At 48.5% G+C, this 13,201-nt stretch overlaps 1 protein-coding gene across 2 annotated transcripts in view; it reads right to left on the reverse strand.

Annotated features, from left to right (window-relative positions):
• The window catches only part of UBASH3A (ubiquitin associated and SH3 domain containing A), a 35,771-nt gene extending 29,164 nt beyond the window's left edge, over positions 1–6,607 (reverse strand). The window contains exons 1-4 of one of the 2 annotated variants that reach the window (XM_053565697.1): positions 6,289–6,607; positions 4,511–4,564; positions 1,686–1,872; positions 660–858 (exon numbers count right to left, since the gene is read on the reverse strand). In XM_053565697.1, the coding sequence (XP_053421672.1) occupies positions 660–858; positions 1,686–1,872; positions 4,511–4,564; positions 6,289–6,401 (553 nt within the window). In that variant the 5' untranslated portion in view covers positions 6,402–6,607. The remainder of the gene's footprint in view (positions 1–659; positions 859–1,685; positions 1,873–4,510; positions 4,565–6,288) is intronic. The other variant, XM_053565696.1, reaches the window with a different exon arrangement.
• Between the last annotated feature and the right edge of the window lie 6,594 nt (positions 6,608–13,201).

Genomic DNA, 13,201 nt, shown 5'->3' on the forward strand with positions numbered 1-13,201 from the left:
TACATTTGATGTCAATTCTTTCCACTCTGCCTCCACAGAAGGCTTGGTCTCCAGACCTGGGCTGGTTTGGGAAAAAGAGAAATTATACTGATTCTCAAAGTGAGTCTAGAGACTCTTTCCCCTGAGAGGCCAAGGACAGAAGACTGAGGTCATACAGGAAAAGTGAAATGAGTCACGTAGGGCTCGCATTTCTCTAAGGCGAGGGGGAAGGAGGGGCAGGCCCTGACCCTGGGTGCTCGTTGTCACATGGCTATGCCCCCCTACCCTGCCTGGTGCTTGGGGCACCCTCTGAGCAGTGCCTAGGCCGCTGGCATAGAGTGAAGCATCCATGCAAACAAGGCCATTCCCCCTTAAAGAGAAGACCACTGTGGGCCCGAAGCTTTCCATGTGCCTACAGGACTCGGTGGCTCGGTAAGGTGGCCCTGGTTAAATGGTTCAGCCTCTGGTTAAGGCCACGTCACTGTGCCTGGCTGAAAATCAAGAAGTGGGGGATGGAGTGGCCTGAGCGAGGGCAGGTGCAGCCCCTGAGCCCAGGAGGACGTCCCACCAGATGTCTGAGTGTTACATCTGGACTCTAGGCCAGCCGTGAAGCCCGTGAGGCCTGGGGCTCAGGTGCTGTCAGTCTGGCCCTGTGTTTGCAGCTGGCGGGGGCTGCCTACCTGCCAAGACAGAAGCTTCTGTGGCAAATGTGACGGCAAATTCCCGGATGACGTCCGCGGGGCTGCCATTGAGGAAGAAGCCGAGGTAGCTGACGGACGAGTGGAGGACCAGGGGGATCACAGGGGGGAAGGAGTCCAGGGTCCTGTCTCCAGCCCTCTTCAGGGCCTCGTACAAGCTCTCCACCTTCTGGTCTTCACACTGAGGGGGAGAGGCAGAGAATGGGTTTCCTGGTCTCTGGTTGGGTTTTAATTAGAACAAACCACACAGCAATCCAAGTGTTATGACAATGTATCTGGTCTCTATATTTGAGGATATGGATTTGTTTACGCTGGACCTTGATGTTTTCAATATTACAAGTGGAATGTTTTTTGGAATGGAATCTTCTTTAAGTGCCTGGGTTGGAAATCCCCCTGTCCCCTTGGCTGCGTCCTCTGCCTCATGTCCTGTTGGCATAGCCTCACCTCGGCCCCTGAGCCCATACTTTTCTGCGTCCTGCTGCCCACAGATTTGCTCAGGGCTGCATGATTCGGCTTCTAGAGGTTTCCTGCAGGCTCTGAGTCAGCCACACAGGATAGCTGGGCACATGGGGACAGGAGCAGTCGCTGCTCCACCTGGGACTCCAGGAAGGTGGTCTTCTGCAAGTGCAGCACTGTGGGCGAGCCCTTGCCCCCTGCCCGCCTGCCCGCCCCCAGCTGGTTCCTTTCTTTCCCTCTTTTATCCCTCACAGGCCTCTTCCCAGTAAATCTCTTGCTCTTATCTTTGGGGTCTGCTCCTTGGAGGGCCTGACCTGACTCAGACTGAACCCTCTTCCCTGTCACCACTCCCAAAGTGTCAGTCACCACCTGTCACCTGGAGGGAGGGGACTCACTGCCCAGACTGACTCCCAGGTGTGACAGGCACAGACACCCCTCGTGCACCTCATCCCATTAAAATAAGTCAGTTTTGTCCTGTCATTGCCCAGTTGTGGTAGAGAAATGACGTCTGCCGTGATGCTTGGCATTAAAGGCGCCCTGGGGCCGACTCACCGTGAAGAAGTCACAGAGCGTCACGTGGGGGAAGACCTCGTGAGCTCTGTTCTTTGCACACTGACGCTTGCTCTCTCTCCAGAACTCCTCAAGTTTCTCCAGCAGGGGCCCCGTGGGGCAGAGGAAAAGAGCATACTCCTGGGGGATGGGGTCATCTAGGGAAGGGTCATTTCGATGACCATGCAGCCTGCAAGAAAGAAGAGGCCACTTCACCTGGTGTCACAACAGAAAGATATTTCTCCTGTTGATGACAGACGATAGCCATGACAGCAATGCAAAATCACATATGCGCCCTCATTATGTACAGTGGCCCTCCAGCTGGCCACAGCTCAGACGTGCCGGTAGCAGGGCTGTGTGTGCCCCGGACCTGGTCCGTGGCCACCCTGCTCTCAGACCCATGTTAGTCTGATTCCAAGCCAAAGATGGAGAAAATGAAAGAAAATTTACACGAAGACTCAAAACCTAGTCCTCAAATGATTTTGTGGTCCAAGCATCTCCTTGGTGTTGAAAAATTTTGCAGAAAAAACTCAAATGTTTGTGTTACCTCAAGTTTCAAATTGAATATAAAATATTGAAATTACCAAAAACTAGAAAAAAATTTAGACAGCTACTCTATTTTCTTTTGATTCAGTAAGTTATTTTAAATTGAACAAAAAATGATGCAGGACCCAACATGGGAGCTCATTCTCACTAATAATAAAACAAATGGAGGCCACCGGGATGTCATTTTTCTCAACTGTCAAATGAATGAAGATTTGTTTTAAGGATAAAAGTGATACTCAACTGTGTCAAAGGTGCAGCTGCAATTTCAGGATCAATTTATTGATACGTATTAAAAGCTTTAGAATATCCACAGCCTTTCAACTAATAATGCTACTTCTAGAAATTTTCGCCAAGGAAAGAGCAAAAATATTACATAACTAAAACTTCACATATGAAATATTTATTGTAGGATTATCTATAAAATGAAAGAAGAAAAACGAGATAGATGATAGTAAATCTATCACATAGTTGATAGAAATTATGGTTTTGAAAAATTCCTAGTGATTTGGGGAAGTGCTCGTGATGATAGGATTTTGTATTTGGAAGGCGGTATGTGGTCACCTGGGAAAACACTCATTATTATGAACACCTCCTTAATTCAACTTTAGTACAATAAAATAAAAATAGAGGAAGTACTCCCCTTAACGGCTCATTTTCCTTCTCCTCTCTTTCTGAAGAGTTAACCCCAACTATGGGTTTGCTTTGCTTTTTCCCAGAAATTGAAGTGACCAGTCTATAGAGAGTACTTGTTTTATATAAATCATAAGCTGTTGTTCAAATTATTGGGCAGTTTATGTTTTCACCCCCACGGTGTTTCTGTCACTTATCCCCAATAAAGTGGAGGCATCTATCTGTCAGTGTGAATCTTTGAAAGGCCACCTAATAGTCATAATATTGTACTTGTTTACTCCTACAATGATGGACATTTTAGTTTTCTTTTTTAAACATTTCATAACCCTGTAATCAAGATCTTTGTTCATGTCTTTTTTGGCCTTTTGTGTTTCTCCAATGTGCTTTGAGGCAGAAGCACAGGGTGGTCAGTCGTGCCCACTATCAAGGGTGGACAGACACCCCAGACTGCCTTCCTTGGGGGGGCCCTGAGTCTCCCCTCCGCTCCCCAACAACACTGGAGGCTAACTTTTCTGTTTCAGTGGTGTCCTGATTAGCACTTTGCCAATTACTAGTGAGAGTCTGCCTGCTCTTGGCTGAGTTTAGGGCACCCTGTTGTCTCTCCGTTTCCTGGAGGGTCTCCCAGTCCTACTGTTTGAGTTGTAACTGACTGCACCCTCACAGCTTGGTTTTTAATCCAAATTGGCAACAGGGCCAGGTATAGTGGGTCACGCTTGCAATCCCAGCACTTTGGGAGGCTGAGGCAGGAGGATCACTTGAGCCCAGGAGTTTGAGACTAACCTGGGCAACATAGTGAGACCTCATCTCTACAAAAATAAAGAAGAAAAATTAGCCAGGCATGCTGGCCAGGAGTTGGAGGCTGCAGTGAACTATGTTTTACGCCACTGCCCTCCAGCCTGGGTGACAGCAAAATACTATGTCTAAAAAACCCAAAAAACTTGGCAACTGGCTTTAAAGTGTTTCCCTTTGTACATGTGAAGGGGTACATAATTTGCTCTCAGCCTAGAGTTTCTGGAGGAGGAAGGGAGTTCCCCAAGGATACATTGGAGAAAACTCTGCTCAGTATTTGCTGCCCTGCTTTGGCGGGGGTGAGCCAGCCTGTGGGACCCATGTCTGTCTGATTTTCACTGGGGACAGAATGGTGGCATCATGGCACACCCAGGCCAGACAGGGCTTTAGAGAACAGGGGTTGCCCCTCAATCTCCAGAGTAGAAAACTGCTGCCCGTGGCAGCGGGTGGCTTGTGGCTGAGACCCTGCCCCAACCTCCTGCACCCTGGGGGGAGTCACGACCACTGGCGATTCTCCCCATCAGCCAGAGCTGAGAGCAGAGAGCAGCCTCTGCTTTATAGCAGCAGAAATAGAACCTCCATGTGTATTCAACAAACCACATACATTTTTTTTTTTCTTTGACAGTCAAATTTGGATTGGAATTTTTGAGTGAGAAAAGCTTTGTTCCAAGTTCTTTTTTTTTTTTCAACTTTGCATGAAGGCTAAGTAGGGTGGAGGTTATTTTGTTTCACTCTCACAGAGGTCCCCACCCTACCCGCAGGGTCCTGGGTACTTCCTAGCATCTGCCCTGGAGAGAAGGAGTCTCGGGCACGGGGCAGCTCCATGCAAAGTCCTCCAGGCCTGCAGAGCCAGCTGCACTCACCAGTCCCAGGCCTCCTCTGCCGTCTTCCTGCCAGTGGCCGCCAACGCCTTCAGCCTGGAGAGAAGCAGACAGAGGCACTCAGAACAGGCTCTGCATGCTTTGGAGAAAGGGCCAGAGAAGAAGCGTACAGTCTCATATATACTAGACCTTTGGGGTGAGCCCCCAACGGGGACCTGGCCATAGGACGTCCTGACTGGAGGTCTCACGCCCAGGTCCCCTGCTCTATGGAGCCGTCCCTGTGGCTTTGGACAATGCTGACCTGTCGGTCTCCAGGCTCACTTTCTTTTCCTGACTCTCCCTGACCTCTGTCCACTCCTGCACTAGAGTAAACCAGACCTTCCCATGGCTCTTGGAGGTGGCTGTAAAGGATCGTGTCCCTGGCTTGGACATATGCTTCCCTGGCAAATGCAGCCCAGCTCCAACATCCCTTGGCTAAATGGCACCGATTCTTTAGACTCAGCCCAACATGCCCCCTCCTCTGGGACACACCCCTCCCTAGACAGCCCAGGCAGGCGGGTCTGCTGCCCTCTCTGCTGTGCAGCGCCCACCACAGTGCACCTGTACCACGTGTCTCCCCGCTAGACCTCGAGGTCCCTGATCGCTGGCTGGGGTTTCATTCATCAGGGGCAACCCAGGGTGTGTGCTCATCAAAAGGAATTTAGCTGAACTGGACTAAATGGGAAGAGGACAGACATAGCTGTGATGGTTTATCAGGAGTGCAGGCTGCAAATAGCGAGTGCCCAGGAAGGGCCCACAGGTGCTACCGGTGCTGCTATTTTGATGGGTACTGGTGGGGTGGTGGCTTTTGACTGGGTGGCTTTGGCGTGGAGCCTTACTTGGAGATGCTTCAGAATAAGTGAGAAATTTAAAACACCCCAAACATGTGTTTAATGTTTAAACTGGAGGGAATTTTGGGCATGAGTCCACTCTATAGCTTGAGCCGTAAAGTACAGTGGGGCTCCTTTAGAGACCCCCGGGGCCATGTGCCAGCTCCCTCCGGCCCAGTGTCCTGCCTGCAGCTGGGAGGTGAGTAATTCACAGGGGTGCAGGTGTGAGTGACCTCACTCAGCTCCATTTCACAGCCCTGATTTGGGAGGAGAGGAAAGGGGCCTGGCTGCAAAGTACTATCATCCAATTTGGTTGAGGATTTGTTCTGGCGCTGAAAGAGAGTTCCACTTTCTCCCAAATTTGAGGTTACTCACAGCGTGTTTCTGATACATTTTTCCATGTGAACAAACACCCCCAAAGGACCCCGCCTAAGAAACTCGGCGTCTGTGTGGTGGGTGGGATGGCACTGCCACCGTCTCAGAGCTTCTTAACCACTTTGCTCCATTGTGGAGCATTCAAGAGATTCTGCCTAAGGACGGACAGGTTTAGAGACACAGCCCGGCTGCCCATTCTCCCAACAGGCCTCAGTGTCGGAGACTCTTTGACAGGTTGCAGGTCTCTCCCATCAGGGCTGGAAGCACGTTGCTGTGTCACCTTCAGAGTCCCCGAGGTACACACTGAGAGGTTATAACCAGACCCCCACCTCCTTCAAACTCCAGGAAAGGGGCGACTTAATGGCACATGGCTTCTAATTTCTACACATTTCAAGGGCCCCATCAGCCAGCAGCATTCATCTTCCAAAGGTCAAGGTCATCTCTTTTACAAAAAGCAGAGGAGGCCTCTGTTGAGACTGCCTATCACCGCAAGGCACTCCTGAACAGGAAGCAGCCCCCGTAGCTTGTGGCAGGGGCCGCGGGAGGGCTGGGCTGGGGGTCTCGGGCGGTACTCACGCGGTATGCGCCGGGAAGCCCATGGCCAGGAGGGGGTCCAGGAGCGAGGGGGTGCTGCGGCCCTTGAGCTTGTTGGAGACCTTGGCGTAGAGATGCGTCTGCCCTGCTGCCATCTCTTCCTGCCGAGGCTCGAGGGGTAGGAAGAGGCGCCTCTGCACGCCGCAGGGAGCAGGTGAGGCGAGGGCAGAGTGGCAAGGCTGAGGCTGTGAGGAGAAACCTCAAGGCCTTTTTGATCTTTCTGACAAAGCTAATATCCTGTTTGCATGAGATGTTGGTTTTCGGAACTCTCTTTGCCGGGTGCTGGGTACGTTGCCCCCCAACCTGTTTCCTTGACAGGGTCCAACCGAGCCCCTGAGTGGGAGCAGCGTCTACACAGAGATAGAGCGCCTGACAGTGTAGGGGAGAAAGTGGGCGCAGAAGTCAGGGCTCCCTACAGGGTCCGCTGGGCAGCTGCGCAGAGCAAACCTGAATGTTAGTTTCTTCGCTCCCAGTGAGATGTGGAGCCACCTGTCTACTGTCCCCCTGTGCTTGAAAACTTTCTGGCTCTTTTAGTTGATTATTTTTTAATCTTAAAAACTTTTAAAGTTTAGTATGTGTACAGAAAAGTTGAATCCTAAGTGTACAGCTCAAAAAATTTCCATAAAGCCTCAGTGATCAGGGCACTGGCCACATGCACTGGAGCTGGTGGGTTCAAACCCGGCCCAGGCCTGCTAAACAACAATGACAACAATAACAACAACAAAAAATAGCCAGGCGTTGTGGCAGGAGCCTGTAATCCCAGCTACCTGGGAGGCCAAGGCAAAAGAATCGCTTAAGCCTAAGCGATTGAGGTTGCTGTGAGCTGTGACAGCACAGAACTCTAACGAGGGCCTCATAGTGAGACTCTGTCTCAAAAAAAAAAAAAAAAAAGTTCCATAAAGGGAGCACACAGCCTGAACTTCCCCCCGCCAGCAATGAAACAATGGTCTGCAGCCAGGGGATTTGGCACCTCCTCCACCCAGGGGACCGTTGACCGTGTCTGGAGACACTTTTGGTTCTCACAACTGTGATGGAGGTGGGGGCATTGTGCTCCTGGCACCGAGTGGACAGAGGCCAGGAAAGCCACAGTGCCCCAGCCAGCATCCACAAGACGCAGCCATGTGGCCCCGAGTGCACAAAGTCTGCTCTAGAACATTCTGAGAACCTCAGAGGCACTTGGCCCCACGCCCCTCCCTGCCACGCTCGCTGCTGGGTGCCTGTTTTTGAGCCTCATATAAACAGGACTGTACAACACGCGCTCTATCACGTCTGGTTTCTTTTGCCCCAAATTATGTCTGTGACATTTCTCCATGTCATCGCTTGTGCTCTGTCAGTTCACTGTCATGACTGTGCAGTGTTCTCCTGGGCATCACACGGGTGCAGTCTTTCATCCACCCGTTTCTCCCTTGGCGTGCACGTGGGAGGTTTTCGACTGCTTTCGTGGGAGGAGGGGCTGCTGGGGTGCAGGGCACGTGCAGGCTAGAAACTGCCAAGCAGTTTTACAAAGCAGATGTGCCAACCTGCCTCCTCGCCAGCTGCGGAAGGGAGTTCTGGTTGCCCTATGTACTGCCTGAACTTAATATTACCAGTGTCTTTAATTTTAGCCATTCTGGTGGGTGTGCAGTGGTACCTTACTGTGGTTCTAATTTGCGTTTCCCTGAAGGGCAGTGATACCGAGCACCATTTCTCAGGCTTATTTGCCACTTGAGTTTCTTCTTTGGGGAAGTTCCTGTTCCCCAAAGGGAAAAAAAAAAGCCGATATTCAGCTGGGCAAATAAGCACATAGGCGAAGGAACAAGTTTTCGTAGCAAGTGGGTTAGGAAATATTGTTGAACGCTTTCCATCTGTTCTTTTTTTCACTGGGTTGTTTGCTTTCCTTATCTATTTGTGAGAACTGTGGTTTGAGTTTTCTGCATCCTGTTCAAGAGATTGTTGTTAATCCAACACTGGTTAAGATAGTCACCTGTGTTTTGCTCTAGAAGTTTTTTTTAACCTTTACAGTTCATATTTAGTTCTGTGATACACTTGAATTAATTTTATGTATGGTATGAGATAGGAGTAAGATTCCATTTACTTTCTTATTGAAAGGAATATCGTTTTTGGCAGAACATTTATTTATTTATTTATTTGAGACAGAGTCTCACTATGTTGCCCTCTGTAGAGTGCTGTAACGTCACAGCTCACAGCAACCTCCAACTCTTGGGCTTAAGCGATTCTCTTGCCTCAGCCTCCCAAGTGGCTGGGACTACAGGTGCCTGCCACAACGCCCGGCTATTTTTTTTTTTTTTTTTTTTGGTTGCGGTTGTCATTGTTGTTTGGCAAGCCCAGGCTGCATTCAAATCCGCCAGCTTTGGTGTATGTGGCTGGTGCCCTAGCTGCTGCGGTACAGGCACCAAGACTCAGTAGAACATTTATTGTAGGTTAGGTGACTGTCCATGTATTAATCTTTCCCTGACTCTGTTATCTTCTCTATTTTGATTTGTAGTGCCCAGCCTACACTGGTTCAAGTCCTCTAATTTTGTCTTCCTCAAGATTACCCTGGCTCTTCTAAACACCTTGCTTTTTCATATAAATTTAAAGATCAGAGGAGTGAGGGTAGAGGAGGGGACAGGCAAACGGGTACAAGGAACACTATTTGGGTGATGGGCACACTTCCAGCCCTGACTTAAGCATTACAAATGTGATTCATGTAATGAAAAACATTTGTACCTCAGTAATATTTTGAAGTAAAAAAAATCAGGTTGCCATAATGTGCCATGGGAGAGTACAGAAAGATCCACAGGGATGGTCAATTGAGTTTCAACAAAATTGCCAACGTGAGTCAATGGAGGGAAGGATAATGCTTCAATAAATGGTGCTGAGGAAACTGCATATTGGTATGGGAGAAAAAGTGAGCCACAATCCTCGCCTCACATTATGCATAACAATTAACTCAAAATGTAAAAGCTAAAACTATCAAATTTCTTTAAAAACCTAGGAGAAAAATCTTTGCTATCTTAGAGCTTGCAAAAGTTTCATAGGACATAAAATGCATACCTCATAAAAGAAAAAAATCGATCAATTGGACCTTTCAAAATTGAAAACTTTTGTTCTTTGAAAGATACCATAAGGAAAAAAAAAAAGGCCAGACACAGACTGGGATATAGTATCACCAGTCTTAAACCTGACACACTGCCTGTGTGTAGAATGCACAGAATATTTTTATTTTACAGATTCTTATAATCAATAATAAGGAGACCCACACCTAGGTTAAGGATGGGCACAATGTCTAAATGGATACTGGACTGGGCCTGCGAAGGTGCTCAGCCTTAGTCATGCAGGAATGCAAGTTAAGACCACGGTGTGACACACAGTGCATGGGGCGCTCGGAGGGCTGAAACCCCAGAGACTGACAGTGCCAAGCCGACACGGCTGCGGGGACTGGCCCGGCTAAACAGAATCAGTAGGACCCATCTGTGTCTTTATTCATCTATATCCACACATACACACACACAGGTAGTTATTTACTATGAATTCATTTATAAACGTTGAACGGATGTGGTAATAGGGCACTTTCTCAGGGTAGTCTCCATCTCAAAGGAAAAGGTATCAATTATTTCTCTAATAAATGTTAGCTGATGGTTTTTTTTTTTATAAAATCCTTTTTTCTTTTTATTGTGTATATTTAAGGAGACATTCTGATATACATAGTGAAATGGTTACTACAGTCAAGCAAATGAACACATCCATCCTCTCACACAATTAGCTTTTTAAAAATCGTAACTGCGGCACCTACTGTCTGCTCTCAGCAGATTTTGGGTATTCGACACAATATTATAACCACAGTTCTTGTCGTATCTTGGATCTCTAGACGTACCCGTCCTCTGTTCTCTGACCAACTTCTCCCCTGACTCTTCCTCCTGCCCCGGCCCCATCCTTGAACTCGTTTCATTGTCTACGTATTCAACCATTCTTTCAATTTCAAATGTAAGTGAGACCGTGCAGCGTCTGTCCTGTCTGTCTGACGTATCTCACTGAGCATAATGTTATTCAGTTTTATTATCCTTTTTCTTTGAGGAATGCAAAAAATGAAATAATTTCATCATCAAATGCTTTTACTTGAATTTGAAAATCTGGAAATAGACAAAACTTGTTACCCAGAGGGAAACAAGTAGACCTGAGTGTCGAATACGTATAGCCTCTGCTCGTGGGTGTTTTCTTCCTCTAAATAACAAACTCCTTTCTGAGCAACTGTGAGTGTTTATAACATATGAAAATATAAAGTGTTTCCACTCATGTCCCCTAAAGAAAACACAATCTTATCTGTGTAAGCTAAGAAAATGCCCCATCTAGCTTAACCCTTTCTTCATAACTTGAAGTGTTCTCGTCCATGCCGGGCAGTGAAAGGACCAGATCTTCTGGCCGACAGTGTCTTGCTCACTAACCGGCGAGAACGTGCTGGGCCTGAAACTCGAGATGTGTACAAATTGCCACCAAAATTCACCCCACTCCTCGGACACCATCAGACTAGGGTGCCGCTCTGTCCTCTATGCCACATCCTCAGAGGGCTCAGTTCACGTCACACACAGGCCCCCAGGATACACTGTGTCCACCCAACTCTGCCCTCCCACATGCCCAGCCCCCTACACAAATTAGACCCTTTCCCACACCCACTTCGGGTTTTAGAGTTGACAGTCCCCTTTTGTTTCACAGGACTCACTATACCCAAGCCCAGGGTCCCAGGTGAAATGTCACTTCTCCCTAGAGGCTGCCCCTCACCACTCTGCCTCTCTCAACCCTCCTGGCCTAATCTCCTCCTAGCTCACCATCACTTGAGGCCATACGTGGGGCTTTGCCCCCTGCCGTTGCTGTTTTAACGCCTGGCTTAGATGCTTGCTAAGTATCTGCAGAACAAACCTGTGACTGTGTGATTTCCCACCCAGCCCCGCCCCACTGTCACCTGGCCACTCAAAGATGCTTAGTACCCTCCCCACAGCAGTAAGGAGCCACCCGCTCCTGGTAAAACACGGAGAAAAGGGACTGGGTGCAGAGGCCTCCTGGGTCGCAGATGCCCCTGTGGGATGGAACACCTGTCCCAGGGTCTCGTGATGAACTCCTTCAGGTTCTCTGTCTTTTGTCTGTAGGGAAGCAGGGGGCTCAGTCCTGGGAAGGGCAGAAAACCCCACCAGGGACTCTGCCTGGCCTCTTGCTGGTGGCTTGCTCCCCGCTGGGAAGGGCCCACTTTCCTGCTCTTTTAACAGAAAGGAACCCCTATGCTCCAAGGACCCTCAGATACAAGGTTTCTGAAAAGGCTTACTTACTTTACTTACTAATTAAAGGGAAGCCACGTTTTTCCCCTAGCTGGTCTCTGGAGTCATACCACCTGGCTACCTGATAGTCACATGCAGATTGGGTTACGCAGCCCCGGTAATGCCATTGCAGCGATGATTGAGTCGACAAGGCTGAGCGACTTGGGGAAAATATTTTCCGATTGGACTAACCCGTTGGCGGCCTGCTCACCATCACACTTGTTTTTATGATGAAAAAGGAAATTATTTCTGCTTTTAATGATGGCAGCTCCAGACATGGTGAGTAAAGTGGGTGTGGGGAGTGGAGACACATCTGAGAGGTGCCTCTCAACGCCGCTGTGAGGCCTGCCAGCCGAGCCTGTGTGGCAGGGACGTCCTCAGCCAGACCCCATCTTTCAGAAAGTGTTTTTCTGTTTATTCTTGTTCTTTTTATAGAGATAATCTGCATAATTTGCCACATGCTGGTGGTAAACGCAAGTATTAGCAAGAAACCCAGCTTGAAAGGGCACAGTGTGGTCCTGCTGGCTCCCTAAGATGCTCTTCGAAACTATTCTTCTTGTTCAAATGAAATCAGCATTTTTAGGACAAAACCCTTGCTTAGATTTTACTACGACTTTGTGTGAAACAAAGTTTATTTTATGCAGCTTGGTTGTTTCCTTGGGAATTCCAAACATTACAACAGGTAGCTGTAAAGGAAATAGAAGTGGGTGATCTAAGTTACCTGTGTGTGCTGGTCAGAGCCTCGGGAGATCTCAGCACCGGGGAGAGCAGGAGAGAACCCAGGCCTGATGCCTGGGACTTACTAGGGAACATTCTGCCATTTCCTTGCTCCCTTTGTCCCCTCAGAATTACAAGTAGTAACTTCGAAAGGCCTCTGGCCTGTTTGGCAATGGACAGGTGGAATGCCCTCGTAAGAAACAGCCCAGTGTCGCTCTGCTACAGCCCGAGGTCCCTGGCCACTCCTTACGTCTCTGTGTCAGGGGAGGACTGGGCACCTGGACCTCCCAGATACTTTCATCCTTAATTAGGTCACACTCAAGTGAGCCAGGAAAGGGCTGTGTTTACGGGAAGCCACTCATACCGTGTCTGATTGTCCCTTTCCTGGTGCTGGCCACATTCTTGGGACTCGGACCTTATGTGAGTATTGATACTAGTTATGCTTATGGTAGCTGTACCCTGGGTGTAGACAAAGAATTGAGTTTATGTGGGACAGTTAGAAACAACTGCAAAAAGGAGGTGGAAATTGTTTTGAAAGTCACTTTATCTTCTGAAGAATAATGGCACAGTAACTTCTAAGTGGTAAAAGAGCGTCCGTTCGGTTGGGTTGATTGAACGAAGGGAAAGTCATTGTCTGGGTGGGATTAGTTGATGATTTTTCGCTAACTCTAGAAGCTTTTCTGTTATCTGCCCTGGTTCAGACAAAAATGCATTCTTGCCAGACGTGAGTTTTTGGTTAATCGGCACTGAATGCACGATGGGTGAATTGTCGATTGGCAAAGATTTAAAATATGACAATGATGCATCTGAGGCTGCAACTATAAAAGCAAAACAAATGCCTCCTGCTCTTCCTGGGCCAGGATCTGGAGGTGGAGCCGAATGTCAGAGGT

This window comes from Nycticebus coucang, chromosome 16 (genome assembly GCF_027406575.1).
Source record: "Nycticebus coucang isolate mNycCou1 chromosome 16, mNycCou1.pri, whole genome shotgun sequence".
NCBI lineage: Eukaryota > Metazoa > Chordata > Mammalia > Primates > Lorisidae > Nycticebus > Nycticebus coucang.